Here is a 19135-nt window from a genome sequence, read left to right as displayed (position 1 = left end):
GAATCAACAGACGACTGAGAAGAAACGATAAAAGAGGATTAGAAAGAGAGAAACAGGGGAGGAGAGGAGGAGGATGACTGCACGGACACTTCTGTAAACAAACCTGAAAGTAGATATAATGAAAGATTATCAAGGGGAGGTGGGCGGATTGGAGAGGTACATGGCGTGATAAAGATGCAGAGAGAGAGAGATAGCGAGAGGATGAACGCGGGAAGGGAGAGAGAAGGCAGAAAAAAAAAAAAATCAGGTTCATTAAAAGAACATGTCGATGGGAAACCTTGGCATGTGGGCAAAAACACACACATGCAGGCCTGTGCCAAGAGGATGTTTATGAAAGGGAAGCAGGGATAGTGTGGCACTGAAACATATGCTAGTTGATATTCATAGAGCATCCCAATATGGTCTCAGCTCCTACCTTGACAGTCCCTCTTGTGTGTATGTGTACCTCTCGCTTACTTTTTCTGTCTCTCATATGCCAGGGAACGCAAAGAAATAGTCATATTCGAGCTAAAAATACCATTAAGAAAAGAGAAAAATCAAGTCTGGGTCCATGTCGAATTACGTGGCACACACTCTTTTTCACCTTGACATATCAAATGGTGCTGTGTCGAGCTGAGACAGGAGTTAGTTATTGTTGATACAAATCTCTCTCTCATACACACACACAAGCATGTATAGGTACACAAATGTGACTATTTTTACATCAATCTCACAGAAAAAAAAAAGCAACACCAAACCAATATTTGGAGCCATTATTCTTTTTCCAGCTGATAGTGACTTCAGTCTTCTCTGCCAGGAACTCATTTCCCCCCTCTCTCCTCCTCCTGACTGTCCTACTGTCCATCTGTCTCCTCACTTCCATCCCTCCCTCCCTGCCTCTCAACTATTGTTGCCATCTCTTGTTTGCTTTGCATGGATTTTGACTGCAGCCAAGGGGCAATTTTGCATGTAGCACAGAGTTCACATACAAACACAAACACACACACACACACACGCATGCACAGAAGGGGAGAAAAAAAAAATAAAAACTTGCCTTTAGAGGATTTGTTTATCAAATGTGCTGTCAAATCATGTCAGGCATTTCACGTCAGGGCACATTTTCCAGCCTTGGGCTACTCAAAAGAAAGGATTCAAACAAGAGGACGCCACAATGTAATTTCCACAACTTAGACCACTGTATATTATTCATATTCTAAATATAGTGTGCTGTGAATGTGCACGTACGGAGATCATTTTATCTGAATTGTAAATTCATGTTATTGATGTTGGTGTCAAGGATTTGCAAGAAGACAAGTCATAAAACATCGACCAAGGAACCTATTAATGTTGCAGAAAAATGCTCCTCTGTAAAACATCTCACTAAAACATTTCTGGGGATTTCAGGACCACTTTCCTGAATAATTTATAGAAATTTCACGAACAATAACAACCGAGTGAAACCATGCATTATACATGTCAGCTTGTACTGAGACTTCTGTACGTGAATGCTTTGTGCTCGGTATGTTTGTTTATTTGTGTGAGCAAATTTCTCTTTGTGCGTTTTGGTCATGACCTCAAATAGATCAATTGTGTTTCTGAGTATACAATGAGAAACCTAAATTTCTGCTTTTCTTCTGTATTCTCTTTAGTTTTTACTTTATTTTATTTATCTCAGGGGTAGATGTAGGGCACTAACAACAAGTTTAGTTCTGCTACCCTCGGAGCCATCAACTGGACAGTGGGCAATTAATCTGATTTCCTCCTCCCCGATCTCGCCTCCATTTTAGTTTCATGTCACTCACTCCATTTCAGTTAATCTCCATGGGGAAAAAAAAAAAAGATTCATCTTCACTTATTTTCCCTTCCTTCAAATGTCACTGTCCAATTTTCTCCATTTCTGTCATCCCTTTGCTTTCTCCGATTCTTGTAATCTTCCTCGTCCAGTAAATCCACCCCTCATTGCACTCGCTGTCTCTAAATGTGCGTTTGTCTTCTGCTTGACCCATATAATACTGGGCAGCTTCTCATAAGTGCATCTGATGATTCAATCCCCAAATCTTTTGCACTTTAGAGATTTAAAAAGACTTTATTTTGTATCAGCAGGTAGAAAACACAGCACTTTGATCAAGTAATTTTAGAGATAGAGTTTCACTGTGGGGTTTGTCTTGCTCTGTCTCATCCTTCGTAGCAGCCCCTGTTTTTACCTTTCAATTTGAATATAATAATTTTTTTTTTCTCTCCTTTCATTTTAGAATCAGTGAGTTTCAGTGTTGCTATTTATTTTGATCCAGTTTCCCATTTTCTCTCCTATCAGGAGCTGTGCACCACCATGGCAGCTGAGAGTGTTGCAGAACTCCGTGATTGGCTCTTCCTGCTCCTCCTGTGCCTCACCTTACTGGCTGAGGTGCTGGAACTGGCGGCAGCGGCAATTGCCATGGAGACGGGCGAGGGAGATGAGGCCATCGTTTGTCCCTCGGTGTGCCGCTGTGATGAGGGTTTTGTCTACTGCAACGACCGTGGCCTCAGCATAATTCCTCCACTGCCATTAACGGCTGCCATCCTATACTTGCAGAGCAACCGGCTGAGTAATGCCGGGCTGCCTTCGTCCCTGGAACGCAGCACTTCCATACGAGTGATTTACCTGTATGCCAACCAGCTGGATGAATTTCCTATACACCTCCCGCCTTCATTACGGGAGCTCCATTTGCAGGATAATAATATACGAACGTTACCGCGGTCAGCTCTTGCCAAGTTACCATTACTAGAACGTTTACACCTGGATGATAACTCTATATCCACAGTTAGCATCCAGGATCGAGCGTTTTCTGGGACTCCACGGCTTCGACTGCTGTTTCTGTCTCGGAACCACCTGTCAAGCATCCCTGCAGGCCTGCCAACATCCTTGGAAGAGTTGCGACTAGATGACAACAGAATCAGCACCATCCCCACTCATGCCTTCCGTGGGCTCTCCTCACTGAGACGCTTGGTCCTGGATGGGAACCTGCTGGCCAACACACGCATCGCAGATGACACCTTTTCCCGTCTTTCCAACCTGACTGAGCTGTCACTGGTTAGGAATGCTCTGCAGTCTCCACCAGCCAACCTGCCTTCAGCTCACCTCGTGCGACTCCATTTGCAAGACAATGGAATGACCCACATCTCGAGGGGGGCGCTTGATGGGATGCGACGCCTGCAGAGGCTGGACCTGTCTGGGAATAATCTGACCACTCTGCCCCGGGGACTTTTTAAGGACGCAGAAAGCCTGGAGCTGCTACTGCTACGAGGAAACCCCTGGTACTGCGGCTGCAACCTTCGCTGGCTCCATGCCTGGCTGCACGGTCGAGGGGCAGCAGTGACAGTTAGGGGTCTAACCTGTCAGGGGCCTGAGCCGGTAAGGGGCCAGTCCCTTAGAGAACTAACCTCTCTGATGGAGCAGTGTGAAGGCCCCCCTGCTGTTCCTAATACTGGAGTAGGGTTGAACCCAGCAGACAAAGATGGAGGTGGTGAAGATGGTGTTGGAGGGGGTCAAGCAGTGGCTTCAGTCCCCCATGGCAGCACCACTACTACCTCTCTGCTCATCCCCACACAGGGTTCCCTTTTCCCCATGCGAGCAAAGCGGCCAGGCCTAGTTTTGCCTTTGCCACCAGGTGAAGGAGGACACGTATCTGGAGAGGCCCTAGAGCTGACTGTAAAACCTCTCTCTTCGGACAGTGTGCTGGTGAGTTGGCTTTGTCCAGAGCCGGCACCCTCTTTCCGCCTGTCATGGCTGAGGCTGGGTAGCAGTGCAGCTCTCGGTTCAATAACAGAAACTTTGGTTCCTGGAGAGAGGAGACAGTATCTTCTCACCCAGCTCACCCCACGCTCCCATTACCTCATCTGCCTGCTGCCATTACGTCAGGAAACCTCCTTTGGGGGCTCCAGCAAGGGTTCATCTCGAGCTGGCACCATGGACATGGACAGTAAAGACTCAGCCCCAGCCTGTGCACAGATAGAGACTGGAGATGCTCTGGTAAACTCAGGAGGAGAGGGGTCAGATAAAGAGGGACAAGACTCAGAGTTAACAGCCCTGCCACTGGCTGGGATTATTGGGGGTGCCACAGCATTAGTGAGCCTTCTGTTAATCTTTGGTATCTTCTGCTGGTATGGACAGAGAGCAGGTTATACATCCGGGGACTCAGGCTCATACAGCAGGGGCCGGGGTGGAAAACATTATGATGACTATGTAGAGTCAGGCACCAAGAAAGACACTTCCATCTTAGAGATCAGGGCCCCTCCTGCAGGGTTTCAGATGACGGCTATGGCCCATCAGCCTGTTCAGCCTAAGCTGGAGGATGTCACCTACATCCACACTATTTTTCCCTCTTCCTCCTCCTCTTCCTCCCAAGCTAACGGGACCTACCGCAGCAGTCATGGAGCTGGCAGCCTAAACGGCACCATCCTCAGCCAAACCAGCCACCATCGTGTCACATATGGCACCAACCGTGGCTACAGAGAGGGTGGCATCCCTGACATAGATTATGCCTACACGTGATGATACGGGGACACACTCCCTGAGCCACAAACGCCCCGTTGGCTAGTGGTCGTTTTGTTCTTGGTTTCCAAAGTACCCTCTGTGCCTCTGCTGGTTCAATTCTGATTGGTTTGTTAAGTAGAGAATTTCTGCTATGTTAATTGGACAATTGCTAGAGTGACAGAAGTATAAGTCCTACTATACTCTTCTACTGTATAATACAATTTACAGTAGGCCCTTCTTTCAGCGCTACTTATAAATGGTTACAGTTTCTCTTTTGGATATCTCAGTGTCTTTCAAACCTACTGTTATTCTCAGCTAATAATAATACACAGTAAATTATTTGAGGTTGATATACTAGGCTTAGCTGATTTAGGAGGAGATATATTTATAATACGAGGAAAAGGCACTTGATGTGTATAGAGATAGCTCTCAAATCTTCCAACCAACTGTAAGCTCTGTGCTGTATAGATAAAAAGGGATGACAGAGGAAGAAATCAATGGTTGTTATAACCCACAGATGACAATGCATCATGGTTGACATGAAAAGATGTGTTCCAAGCCCCTTCCTTTCCTCTGGTTTACTCCCCTCCTTTTTAATTTTTTCCTCCTTTCCGCCTCTTTTTTTTTTTCTTCAGCTGAGGCTCTTTCCTTTTATTTCTCTTGCGTCTTTTGTGGTGCTGTGAGCAGAGGACGACTTTGTTCTCGCCAAGGGAGCTGACAGCAGTGATAACAGTTCTGACAGAGACGAGAGACACAAACCACAGCACGAGGAGACTAATGAGAGTGAGAGAGAGAGAGCATGTGTTGGGGGGGGTGATGGATAGATGGATGGATGGATGGAGGAGAAAACATCAAAGAAGATGAGAAAAAGAGGGGGGGGGGTTGTTTTGAGGGGATGTAGACGCAGAGAGAGGTGTGTTGGCTTCAGGCAGAGAGCGAGGACAGAAAAGGAGAGCTAAGTGAAAAAAGGGCGTGTGACAAATGCAGCGGCAGGAGGTAAAAAAGCACACAAAAGGAAAAGAAGATGGGGGATCAAGAAGGGTGTGGGTGGTTAAAGAAGAGAGTTGACAACTGAAAAAATGTGACATCACTGTTGAAAAAAAAAAAAGAAAAAAAAAAAAAGAATGAAGTTTTTGCCCACGGTGTACCCACTGCACTCAGCATATGCCGAGTGATAACAGAGTGCATGCTTCCTTCAAGGACTGTTTTCAGGTGCCTGTGATCATCGGAATTCAAAGAGGAATTTAACATTTTTTGGTAGTTACCTTTCACCTCATTTGTCTCTTTTAAACAGCACATTTTAAGCTTTTGAGAAACATCGGTAGGACAAGACAAGGACAAGAAGCACCACAAGAGAATCGGAGTAAAAATACAGTGATTGCCAAGACCACAGGACGAAAGAAAAAGCCTGAGAAGAACGACTATTAAAAAAAAGAAAGCAAAAAAAAGAAACTTCATCTCAGAATTTAAGCACTGCATGTACCCAGTTTTTATTGTGGTCTGGTGTCATTATTAAATTATCTTTGCAAATGAAGTGAAAGAATCCTAATCACACATCTTATTATAGCAACCCATTATCTTCTAGAAGATGGTTAAACCTTCTTAATTAAAAATAAGTTTTAGCAGCTGACACTTTTTTGGTAGAAGTTGGAACGGCACTGGTCTGATTATTCTTTGTTAAAATTCACTCATAATAAATCTATTCAACTACAGAAGAAAAAAAAAATGTTTTTCTTGGTGTTTATTTAAAGAGAGAATAGAAAGATATGCACACAAGGAGATCTATTATAGTGATCTACAAAATACTGATTGATTACATTTAAAAATACCAGGCAGCGAATGACCAATTAAAACACCTGACAAACTGTTACATAAAAAGAAAAAAGAAAAATTATGAAATTCCAATTTTACCCTTAACAGTGTAAACAAATGCCAAATCTTTCCCTGTTGCAGCTTCCAAATTTTAAGTACTTACAGTTTTTCTCAGTCTTATTTCTCTGTAAATTGAAAATCTTTATCTCTTTTTACTGTTAGTTAAATGAACCAAGCAGTTCAAAGACATTACCCCAGGCTGCAGGAATCTATGACAGACATTTTTCCACAATTGCCTCACGCTGTATGGACCAGATGATTCAAGTGGACCTATTCTGCTCATTTCCAGCCCCATATTTTTATTCTTGGAGTGCCAGAGTTGCTTTGCATGAATTACAGTTCAAAATTACCATCATTTATATTATTGCAGGCCTTGGTGCAGCCCCTCATTTCATCCACCGTCTGAACCAAGCCATTTTAGCTCCCTTTCCTCTGCGGGTTTGAACAGCAGGTTGGTGGGAGTGCTGTGCTCACAACTAGAGCTGTGTGCCTGTGATGACCACATTATAGAGATCCCCCCCTTTTTTGACATGAACAGATCGAAGTGTAGAAAAAAAAAATGTTTGAAATCTGAGCTTTGGGTTCACAGGGATTAGGACACATACAGTGTCCTTATTTGATTTTTTTTTTTTTTTTGGCCATGGTTGATGTGAGCATCCACTGTTATAACATAACACAAAGAAACAAAATGCATAATAGGTCCCCTTTAATCAGTTAATTGAAATCAACAATGTAGTTGCAGCCTTTTCTCTTCTACTCTTGTCCAACTCTACACAAAGGCAATTTGATGTGCATTACAATAAGACTAATTGAACTGGGAAAACTAAAATGACTAGTAAAAATCAAACCTGATCTGGTGCATTCTGAGAGGTGAAATATATAAGTTGACTCAGGTTGTCTGGTTTTATAGGCCTTAGCACAGCATAGACACTATGTTCTGTGGACTGGGATCACAGCCTGACCGCTACACTGTGCAATTCAACTCAAAAGATGACCACAGGGAAATGAGCGACCCCTGCTTTCTGACCGCCTCTCACTGACCACACTAATATACTTAAAGGGAGGAGGAACTTTGAAGAACATGCTAATAAAACACAGCCAGAGATTAACAGAGGAAGAGGAGAAGGTAGAGAGAGAAAAATAAAGGGGTAGAAAGGGGAGGGATGGTTTAGATAGAGCCTGTAAGTGTTGAAACCCAGTCTTACTTTCAGTAGCTCTCTTTCTCTTTTACAACCTGTGTTATAGTGTACCAGTAATATTGGAACAGCTCCGGTGTGGGTTTTTTTAGGGTTTGTTTTGTTTTTTTTACCTCTGCATTTGTTTTTTTCTTTTTGTTTTTTTTAAAACAGCACTGAAGCTTCCTTTCATTCTGTGTAGAGAATCGTTTCCTTTAAAAATGTCACCCTCAGATGTGATAATGAAAACACTCTTATGTATAAACATAAAAAAGGGTGCAAAACGCTATTCCATTTATTGGTCTGTCGTCTTTTTTTCTACGCAGATGAATAAAGACTTCTAAAAAGGAAGAGCGGCTTCGTGAGTTCTTTGTGTGCGTGGAGTTCATCAAATTGGAACGAAAGGCTGGAGATGTCAAATAATGCATGGGGGGGGGGGGGGGGGGGGGGGGCTTAAAGAACTAAAAATCAATGGGAAACTCGGATTATTAATATGATTTATGACAAGACGGAGCAGGCCTCGTTAAATCACACACACTGGATGAATACATCAGCATCTATACGCTCCAATTCCAATTGGAAGAACGCACTCAAAGCAGATGCATGGTTTTATCCTGATATGTTTGAGTGTATATTTCACAGAGTGACATGAGAAACTGAGTGCGTCCATTTGTATGGATGTGTTTGTGCTCGGTGCTCCCAAGTTTGGGTGAAGACATGCCTCTCATTCTAAGTGAGTGCTAATGCTTGTGTAAGCATGGATCAATATAACGAACGGGGGAGTGTATAAGTGTCCATCTTAGAGTAACTGCTTGTGATGGGTGTTTGTGAAGGGGGGAGTCTGAAAGAAATATACTGTAGACAGAAACAGTTTGCTGTGCGCTGATGGCTTCATATGATTATCTAGAGGATCTATGATTATATGTCTGGCGTGTGTGGCTGCATCTTGGCGTCCGCACTCTTAACAACAATAACCTGAGCTCTCATCAGTCATTATGGACGCCTTTCACTGTCGCGGTCCATTATCTAACGTCAAGTCCTGCAGCTTAATTATTCGAACTCCCATTACACCCAACAAAAAGATGTACGCTCCAAGACTGGGGTAAGCAGCTGTTGAGGTTGGATTTATTCTTGCCCCGTAACAAATGAGATCGAAGCAGAGGCCTCCATTAAGTTACAACAACTAGTATGTCCGTCCAAAATTACTTTGGGAGAATAAATTGTGCTTTAAATTATTAGATGTGTTAGATATATAAAACGCATGTTATGGTTTGTACATAGAAGCACAATAGGAGTGTGTGGCGTTTCAATCCCTTTCTTTTTAATTAACTTCTGAATGTGCGACCTCTATTCCTTTAACAAACAAGCTCGACCCACTGATGTGCAGTAAAATGGTCGGTTGCATTTTTAAACTCCGTGCTCAGTATTTTTCTTCACAGCAGTGCTGCCACGGATGATTTAAAGCTGCATCGCAAGTTATCTTCCAGTGTTTGCATGCATTTATAAGCTTATTTAGCAGAAAGGTCACTGTATTCCTCTCGATGCATGCATTTGAGCAAATGCATGTATGCACGCACAGTCAACCAAATCAAATCCGCAACATAATCTGTTTTGCACAGATAGTTTGAATGCAAATGTTTCCACGAGCATTCACCAGAGGTGAGGCAACGCTGAGAAAAGAAAGGGCCTGTAAGGGTGAATTTAAGTTTACGTTTTCTTTCAGGCTGCAGCTCGTCTTCACAACAGGCACGGCAGAGAAAACCTGAACAGGTGCAACATATAAACATGAGAGGGCCTCAAATACTGCTGTGTTGTCAAAGCTGGCGTTTCACAGATATGCACAAAGTGTCCTTTAGTGCTGGTGCCATTATGCACCAGCTCTACAGCAATAGTCAAACTGGCCTGTTACCTCTAAATCTTGTAAAAGAGCTCTTGGTGTTACACTTAAACACACAAGGTAGGTGTTGTTTTTCAATGTGCGCTAATTTTGTGAAGGGGTGTATTTTTTAAGCCACCTTAGGGCCGTGGTCTCAGGTCCAGCAGGTCTATTTTTTTGGTCATAGACCATCCAACCAGATTCTCATTGGTCATTGCCAGTGTTACTTTCATGCAAAGTAAAGCACAACATCAACAGCCAAACAACCTTAACATTCACTGAACATTCGCTCTTAGTTGGATCCAAACTGACTGACACCATATCAAAGCAGTCTGCATTTGGTTATCACAGCTCAACAAACAGCAAAGCATATCATGTAAAAACAGTAAGCTAACTTGTCTGTGTCTGGATGGTCTGCTAACCTCTGTGCCTAATGCTTTAAGCTCTGAGTGTGAACATACCAGAATCGACACATTTCAATATGTTTGATCTCATAAAAATTTTTGTTATGGCACATACATCCAGCCACAGCCACAGTCTACATCCAGACCAGGCTGAATGTAAAACTTCAGAGAACTACAGTACTGTGCAAAAGTCTTGAACTACATTTCCTGCATTTCTTTACATTTTACCAGGAAAATGGGAAATAGGCACAACAATTTATTGAAACATGTACAAACATGAATAGAAACCGTATATAAGGCAAATTAAAAAGTGTTTGTACAACAAGCTTCTAACAAGCTTGAAAGTCGATATTTGTAATGACCTCCTTTATTCTTCAACACAGTCTGAACTCTTTGCTGGATTCTTTCCAGTTTGTGAAGGACACAATTTTCAGATACTGTTCACCTGCTGTAGATTGTTTGTTTTTAAGCCCTGACATGTTTTCCTTTGTCCTCCACTTGTCCAATTCCCTCAGTTTATTTAAGAACACACTGCACACTTGCTGAAATACGCCAACTTTCCAGCTAATCACCTTGTTGGTGCAAATTTATTATTTTATGCCTGTTAAACTGTTATCTTTGGCATTTTTTTTTTTTTTTTTGAAGATTCAACTAAAGAAAGGGAAGCAGATTAAATGTTTTTGTGACAGGCTCCTAATAAAGTGCCTAAGAGATCATTTAAAATTGTTTTTTTGCTGTTGTCTGTTAAGTGTAGACACAACACTGGTTCATGCCTTAAGTTAGGTGCTTTTTATGCTTGAATGATTCACAGGTCAGTTTTAAATGGCTTTATTCTGAAAATGGTCAGGTACAGCTGAGGAAAGAATAATCAGCATCCCTATGAAAATGTCTTTTTTTTTTTAAGTATTTTCCAAGTGCTGTTAGACAGAGTAAGGCATTTTTAACACCGCTTATCCAAACATCCTAGATTTATGGATGCTTATTTTATTTTTCGACAGAAATAAAATTATTTCACAAAAAAAACCAAAAAACTCCCAGGGTGAAAATTATTAGCCCCCCGATGTTAGCAGTCAATTATGTTTCCTTTTTGCTGGATAACAGCCTGCAGTCATTTGTTGTAGTTTTCAACAAGTCTCTCACACACACAAGTCTCCTGGTCAACCCCAGCCCATTCTTCTTCGGCGAATCTCGCAAGCTCCTCCAGAGTTGATGGTCTTCTGGCAGAGACCTTGGTCTTCAGCTCATCCCACAGATTTTCAATGAGATTCAAATCAAGGCTTTGTGCAGGCCAGTCATTAACATTCATTTTGGTCTTCTGGAGGTAGTGCATCACCAGGAGTGACGTATATTTTGGGTCGTCATGTTGGAAGACAAAACAGTGATCCGGACCCAAATTTGATGCTGACTGCTTGAGGTTTTCTTTCAAACTCTTCACATATTGTCTCTATGACCAAAAGATGCACTTTCAGCATGCATTATCTTTCACCAGGTTATCTTTGGAATGTGTCAGTCTGGTTTGAAGGTTCTTCTCCAGAAGTGATGTTTTTCTTGGTCTCCAAACACGCAATCTGTTCCTCTGCAGGGTTCTAGTGATTGTCTTTTTTGAGACTACAATTTCTGACTTGGTTAAGTCATTCACTGGTGTCTTTAAACACATCTCTCACTAGTTTTCTTTTCTGAGCCTTTGAAATATTTCACTTTCTGCCTCTGCCAGGCTTGTTTTGTACTGTGTGGCTCTCTGAATTTCTCGAAGACACTTCTCACTCCAGTTCGTGACACTTGGAAACATTGTGATAACTTTATATATCCATCTCCTGCTTTGTAAGCATCAATAATTCTTTTTGCCAAGTCTAAACTGATTTTTCTTTTGCTTTTGACATCTTGCTTTCTCAAGTGACACCTCAAACCCTTTCAGAAATTTTTATACTGTGTGTAATTTGGAAGCTACCCCTCAGTTTGAACTTGATTTTATACGCTTTGAGCATTACAAAGTTAAACAGCAGTTTGTTCTTTATAAAGAAAACCAATATATAAAGAAATGCTATGTTGAAAATCCTTTGCTCTGCTGAGAAGAAAAAAAAAAAGGGAAAGATTTCATAGAGGGGCTAATAATTTTCTTAGGCAGACTCTCCTTAGCTGAACAACTTGTTGCTTAAACCACCTCCTCATGTGGACTTTTGCTCTTTAACAAATTTTTTACTGCAGCCAGCACGTCAAGGCCCTAAAGCCCAAGGACACCGTGTCACTAACAGAGTGGTACTATTTGACACGCTGGGATGAGAATGCATTACCACAAATAAACAACACACAAACATCTAGCCAAAAGGTTTAAAAAAAAATGTGGGGTTTTTTTGTTTCTTTGTTGTTGGTTTTTTAATGGAAACATTCAAATCAGGTCTCAAGTTATGATTCCAGAAAAAAATATGTTGGAACCCAGTGATGTGAAAGGTTCTTTTTTCCTAAAGATTTAATTTCTTTCCCCATTTCACTTGTATTAATTTTAGAGCTTGACTCTAGATAACACCTTTCCAACTCAGTGTGATTTTATTTAACAAAGCCATTTTATTTTTTATTTTTTGTTCATTAAGCAAAAACTCTCGAGACCTTGCCTTCCTCAAAGCTTTGCAGGATATAAAAACAGCACTCCACAGACGTGCATGGATTTACAAACACAAACCCATGACAAACACAGCAGTTTTAAATCAATTCTAAAGGTTCTCATTATTGGATACACATTTGTATAGCCTGAATTGACAAGGGACCGATGATCCCAGAGGGCCAGATTACAAACACTCACGTGTATCTTTTATACAGACGCACTCCTAGAAACCAATGAGATACCTCAGAGGGATGAAGAGCTATAACAACAACAACAACAACAACAGCAGCAGCAGCAGCCAGACATTAAGCTGCAGTGGTCTGGCTTCTTTGGTAGCAGTGGGTGGAGAGGACATCAGTAGAATAAACAAGACAGAGAACACACCAAGACAGCCTCTGGGGGATTATGACAACACCAACTGTATGAATTAGGCTGTCTATCAGAGAGAGACACTTTGGTGCTACTGCAAAGGCCTTCCAGTGAGAAGGAATACAAAAAAACGAAGCCTTCTAAGCAAAGTTCAGCTGTAACCACGCTCAAAGCATGTACAAAAAGATAACCAAATTGTCCTTGTACAGCAATTGTCTTCTATTCAATTTGCCAGCACTGTGCATTTTATCTTTTAGTTTTGCTTAATTATGAGCCTATAAATTGCAGGATTTTTTGTAACCTTGCTGTCAGGAAATTAAAAAAAATAAAAGAAATTGAAGAGAACTAGAGAATTAAAGGCAACCTTAAATAGTAGTGGTGCGATTTGCCTCATTATCTATCCCAGGCTGACATTAAGTGAATAATTGATAGCTTTCTTTTCCTCGTACGATAACCCATCAGGCATTCAGCCCACATGAGCAAACACTGCAGAAGAACAACTCTGGCTATGGGGCGCTTCAGGCAGCCGACTCCTGCTGGATGTGGTCTTCCACAGCTCTCAGCCGTCATTCATGGTCGGCTTACTGCCCACCTCTCTGGGGCTACACTCTGGACTACACAGAGACCTCAGCACTTGTAGTTATGGCAACTTGTGATTTCTCTGGAGTACTGGCTCTCGGCCTTTCTTCAACAGAGGCAGACACAACTCAGCCAAAAAATAAATGAATTCCTGGAGCACAGTAAATTATTCATTACTTAGTTGAAAATGCCACACTGTGAATTGTGATCATTCCAGAGGTGTAGCACACAATGTGCTGCTGAACTTTTCATTCATTTAAAAAGGTAACTGCCCAGTTCAAGGCTGCATTATTTAATGCTGGGAAATGGAAATGCTAAAACAACAACAAATATTTAGCAAAAATAATGGAATCGCAATTGAGGAGAAATTGTTTCCTCTTCAACTTAGCATGCGTAGGTAAAAAATTAAAATCAGACTGGGGCTCTACCCAAATACTCGACTATTGAGATATTTATTTGTTGGGCAGCTATTCAATTATCAATTCTTGGATTTGGATATTTGTGTTTTTGTTAAATGAGGAAATATAAATCATCTCAGCTTGTGAAACAGCTCTCTCTATAACAGAGATCACCAAACTTCATTTCACCTCACTGAGGTCACTTTGTCACTAGATTTAGGCACTTTAAAAAGCCCTTTAGCTCTTCGTTTTTTAAAGGCATTGCGAAAACTCCACAAACAGTATCATACTGCTTTACAATGACATCTTGCTCTCCTGGCACAGCACCTGCTCTCTCTCTGTACTCATTGGGTGAGTGAGCAGCGAGGCTTCACAGAATGACAGCAGCAGTGCACAGTGTGAGAGCTGACCGAGACAGCCCTAATACAGACTTATACCAATGATGAACAGTAAAATTAGTCAAAGACAAAAATCTGCCGCTTAATCAGCCTTGAAAAGTTGCAGCCCCTTACACCACTTTGAGTCCAGCCAGGGTGCATCTGTTGCATTTCACTTTCTGTCATCGCTACTCTACACGAAAAAATGCTGTCTGGTAATAAAAGGATAACAAACTGGGACATGATATTGTGATGTATTCAGAAATATATCTCATCGCTTCTTCTTCCACCAGTTTTGACATCCAGCAGTCACTACTCGTGGTAGCACTTATCAAATCAATGAGGGCAAAGTGAACATAAATTCCTAACTGCCCCCAATTATGATTTTTACATTCTGTGTTCTCCGCTCATGGCTGACATAGCAGAACGTTCTAAAGCAGATCCTCTGGGCGACATCCGCTCCTTTGACTGTCCCCGACCTGCGCCGCGTGAGGTCAATGGGAAATTAGGTTTCAAACAAAGTATCCATTATGCAGTTTGTCCCATTTCAGCCACCAAACACTCTTTGATAAACTCCCCATCAGAGAATGGCTTACTTACAACTTTGTTGCTTTTAATTTGAAGGTGACTCAGCAATCTCAGCTCACATTAGAAAAAAAAAAAGAAAAGAAAAAGATTAACGCAGAATGTCAAGTTTTTAACAAGACACGGACTTCTAAGTATTTATTTACTGATGTCAGAGGTAAAGTCGAGCGCTTAGTCTGTGGAGAACAGACTGTTATGTTTAGGATTACAGTATGAATCACCATTAAAAGACTAAACATGCAGAGAAATACAAGAACTTGACTGATGCAGAGCAGCAACAGACATCTGAAGGTTTGTTAGCAAAGCTGCAAAAGCAACAGAGCCTTTTTACCAGGGATGGAGCAGTCAAGAAGTGGCAGGCTTATAAACACTATTAACTTGAATTTTTTTGGTTCAAATCATTAATATTTACTGAGGTCATCAGGAGAGAGGAACAGTGACTATCTACTGTCATTTATAAAAACACAGTGTTTCAGCCAGTGATGTTGAGAGATCTTGTCAAAAATGATGAAATTATGGACAAAGAAAAGTACTGGCAGATTTTGATCCACAATGTAATACAATCTGGAAAGCATCTGAATGGCAACAGTTTCATTTTTCAGCATGACAATGACCCCACGCACACTGTCAATGGAATAAAATCATACCTGGATCGAAAAAACACACAATGGCCTTTCCAGAGCCCGGAACTCAACATTACATAAACATGTCTGAATACAATAATATGCAATGATTAACAGCATATACATGCATACATGTAACTGGCTTGCTCATGAGTGTGCAGACCACGAAATGGTTATAAGTTGTTGATCCTGGAGAAGACACAAGAAGTAAAGGGTGTAATAAATCTTCTCAGTGCTTCAGTGTTATTGTGATTCAAGCGTCCTTCCAATACATCACAGTGTCCTTGACATCTTCTTTTCTCGCTCATCTTTTTTTTTTTTGAAAAGCATATCCACTGACAATTTGCTCTCAGTTTACTTTACATGAGGTGGCAAACATCACATTTAATTATATGGATAAATATTCCCCCCTTTTTTTTAATTAGTGGATCACTGGTGTGTTGATAGTAAATTGACCAAAGAAATATCTTGGCTCATGCTTTGAAAGTAAATGCTTACCAGGGTGCTTTTACAAAACAAAATGTTATGTCTTAATTGAAATAATTAAGATAAAATTGCATAAGTTGAACAAATAACCAGATTAAAAGGTCAATAAATCTGTTGCTTAAACGCAAGTCCAGTAAATCAGCAGCAATTAACTTTACAGGTGAAAAGTAGAAAACAAAATTGCTGAAAACACAAAAATCATTCAAAAATCATTCACATGTTAATGCCCTGTTAGTTATTTCATGAAAGGATGTAATTTGTATCTCTCATTGGCAGCGATCACAGCCTTCAAACACTTTTTGGGAGCAGATAAGAGTCCTTCTTTTCTTGATTTGGGAAATTTCAGCCACTCTACCATGCAGATTTCTTCTGAGATAGTTCTGAGATATTTTTAGGCAGCCTTGCACACACAGCATTTTCAAGATCTCCCAGCTGGTTTTCAGATTTTCAGTGATGTGCAGGTCAGACACTCAGAGGGACACTCCAAAAGATTTAGTTTTTGTTTCTTGAAAGTAGTTCAAGGTGGATTTTGAGTTCTGTTTTGGATTATTGCCCTGTTGTAGAAACCAGCCTGTTTCTTGATCCCTACAGTGTTCTCTGTACCACTGGTTGCGACACAACCTAAACAAATAAACTTTCCACCTTTATACTTCGCTGTCCACAGGTTTGGTCTAGCTGTTTCCTTCCCAGCACAGGTGTATCTTATCTTAAAGTTTTCTGGGTCATCTTTTGACTTCCAGTTTCCCCTTAAACTGCCATTTCTAAATCATAATTCAGACATAAGAACTGTAGGACAGACAGTTTGGTATCTTTTTAAAGCCTTAACCTGTTTTGCTGACATTTAGCCTGATTTTGTAGCTTCAGTCAATGGCTTAGAGGAGCCCGTCATGATAAAATATTACCTCTTTAGTTGTTTTGGGTTTTAATGAGTCAGAGAAGTCCTAATAATGCAGTTAGACCAACAAGTTTTCTGCAGGAGGTACTTTGTTATAATAGCAGAATATGTCATTTTACCATGGGCGTCCAAACTTTTGCACTGCCCGACTGACCAACCCATCTGTCAGTCCAGCTCTAACCAGGGCTGTCCGTTGCACCCGAGGACAATGGCAACAACAGGATAAGTGGATAAAGAGCTCCTATAAATAGTCTTGTCATTTCCTAAGCTCTGATAATGCAGCACAGCCGACAGCGTGTGCATCACCACTTCACAACAACGCCTGATAGATCGCAATTACAAGATGGTAATTGTGTGCAGTGTGTACCATGTGCACTCCCTGTTCTCTCTGAATGTGCATGCTAGTAATTATGTGACAAAAGCATCATCAGTGATGAGGACATATGAGCAGACAATGAGGGTCCCTTGTATTGGTTGGTGGAAAGAGAAGGGAAGAGGACTTAGGATTACTTTAAAGCCCATTTTGGAGGTTACAATGATACGTGCTTTGTACTTTGTTCACTAAACTATGATTACACAGATTAGAGAAAATAGAGGGGTATTGTCAGACTGCATTATACTTTATTATTCAAATAACACCGCCTACAATGAGGATAATCTTCCCCAATGTGTTTTTAATTTCCATACCTAATTTTTTCTCCAGTCTTGTGATTCTTGGTTTTAGTTAAAATAAAAAAAAAATAATTATTTGCATAGCTGGTTCAGTAAAACAGGGTTCAATACTAATGGAAAAAGTCTAAAAAAAAAAAAAAAAAAAAAACAGTAGTCATCTGAGGTTGATAAACTCAGTCACAATATTCATCAGGTGATTGTGGTCATAATTACGTGCATTTTTTGAAATTGCTCAAGCATTTAACCTCAGCGCCCAAGAAGACGAGACATTTGGATGCACAGGCAGTCTCAACAATGCCAGGCTGATTACTAGTCTGGCTCCAATATTTAACAAAGGGAACACTTTTATAGCCGAGAAAAAACAGGAATGCACACAATTATATCTATACAGCCTGACTACACACTTTTAATCAAATTTAAGACTTGTTTAGAGCTTTTAAAGTCCTAAAAATAAAGAAAGAAAAGATGCATTAATGCAATGTCCACTGCAGAACAATACAAAATTTAACAATATATGCTGATTAATATCTTTCACAATTAAATGTCTTTATATGTTCTGAGTAAGGAAACATGAAAAGTGTGTGGATGTAATCGTTTGACCTGCAGGAACACAACACCACAGTCTCCTCTGTAGCGCTCAGCGAGCTGCTGAAATACCAGAAGGAGCTGATGAGATGGTAGCAGCAGAGATCAAATAATCCAATAATGCCATATTTTTCCTGACCAGCACAGGGCTAACACTTTTCTGATTTTTATGTTACTGCCTTAATTCTTGAAAAATCCACTCAAGAAACATTAAATGGAGTCAAATGTCCCTAATTTTCTTTTTTTCTTTCCTCCAGAAAACACTACGAGAAGGACAGCCATCACACAAATCCACAAAATAAAATACAAAGACTGTAATGGAACTATTGCAGTCCTAACTGAATACAGTAATCCCTCACTTATCGCGGGTGTTACGTTCCAGGACCACCCGCGATAAGTGAAAATCCGCGAAGTAGGGATGCTATATTTATTTTAATACTTATACATTATTGTACTAGTTATACACCATTTTAAGTTTTTATAAACCCTCCCCACACACTTATACACTACATAACACTTTCCAATTCCCTTAATAACCTTTCCCACCGTACCTGTTTCTTTTAAAACACTTCTTAAATGTTCATACATACACTAAAAGTGTTTTAAAAACCCGCGAAACAGCGAAAATATCGCAATAAATATTTTACGCTAATATTCGATGGAAAACCCGCGAAACAGCGAGTCTGCGAAAAGCGAACCGCAAAGTAGCGAGGGATTACTGTACAGTATTTTGACAGGTTTAACCTATATGTGGCTTCTCATAATGTTAAAACTCTCACAAGAAAAAAAAAAAAAAACTTAATCTGATTTAATACTATTTAGAATATGGAAGACTGCATTAAATTGAACTCTCCCCTGCACAGAGACATTTGACAGCTTGTGTGCCAGGGTACTTATCAACAGACCTGTACACAATCAGGCATCCATATTAAAAGTCTCACCTGTGGTCAAAAGAGTGAGGTCGCGAATACAAGAGGCTGAAATGAGTTTGCTCAGTAGGGTGTTTGGGCTAAGCCTAACACCTTGATTATACTTTCCCCATCTGCAAGTCTACGAGGATCCACTTGGGTCCGAGTTATGTAAATTACATCAGATGGTGAGCAAGAGTCTGTGCAGACTCGACAATTTGTTGTACAGAGAATTTACAA

At 40.8% G+C, this 19135-nt stretch overlaps 2 protein-coding genes across 5 annotated transcripts in view; one reads left to right on the top strand and one right to left on the bottom strand.

Annotated features, from left to right (window-relative positions):
- The window catches only part of flrt1b (fibronectin leucine rich transmembrane protein 1b), a 37058-nt gene extending 29168 nt beyond the window's left edge, over nucleotides 1-7890 (top strand). For all 3 annotated transcript variants that reach the window (XM_030738972.1, XM_030738971.1, XM_030738970.1), the window contains exon 3: nucleotides 2294-7890. In XM_030738972.1, the coding sequence (XP_030594832.1) occupies nucleotides 2309-4510 (2202 nt within the window). In that variant the 5' untranslated portion in view covers nucleotides 2294-2308 and the 3' untranslated portion in view covers nucleotides 4511-7890. The remainder of the gene's footprint in view (nucleotides 1-2293) is intronic.
- Nucleotides 1-19135, bottom strand: part of macrod1 (mono-ADP ribosylhydrolase 1) — a 164612-nt gene that overhangs the window by 125753 nt on the left and 19724 nt on the right. The window lies entirely within an intron of this gene.

The sequence above is a fragment of the Archocentrus centrarchus genome, chromosome 10, assembly GCF_007364275.1.
Source record: "Archocentrus centrarchus isolate MPI-CPG fArcCen1 chromosome 10, fArcCen1, whole genome shotgun sequence".
Lineage (NCBI taxonomy): Eukaryota > Metazoa > Chordata > Actinopteri > Cichliformes > Cichlidae > Archocentrus > Archocentrus centrarchus.
The sequence above is the reverse complement of the archived record's forward strand: the minus strand, read 5'-3'. Positions and strand labels throughout refer to the sequence as shown.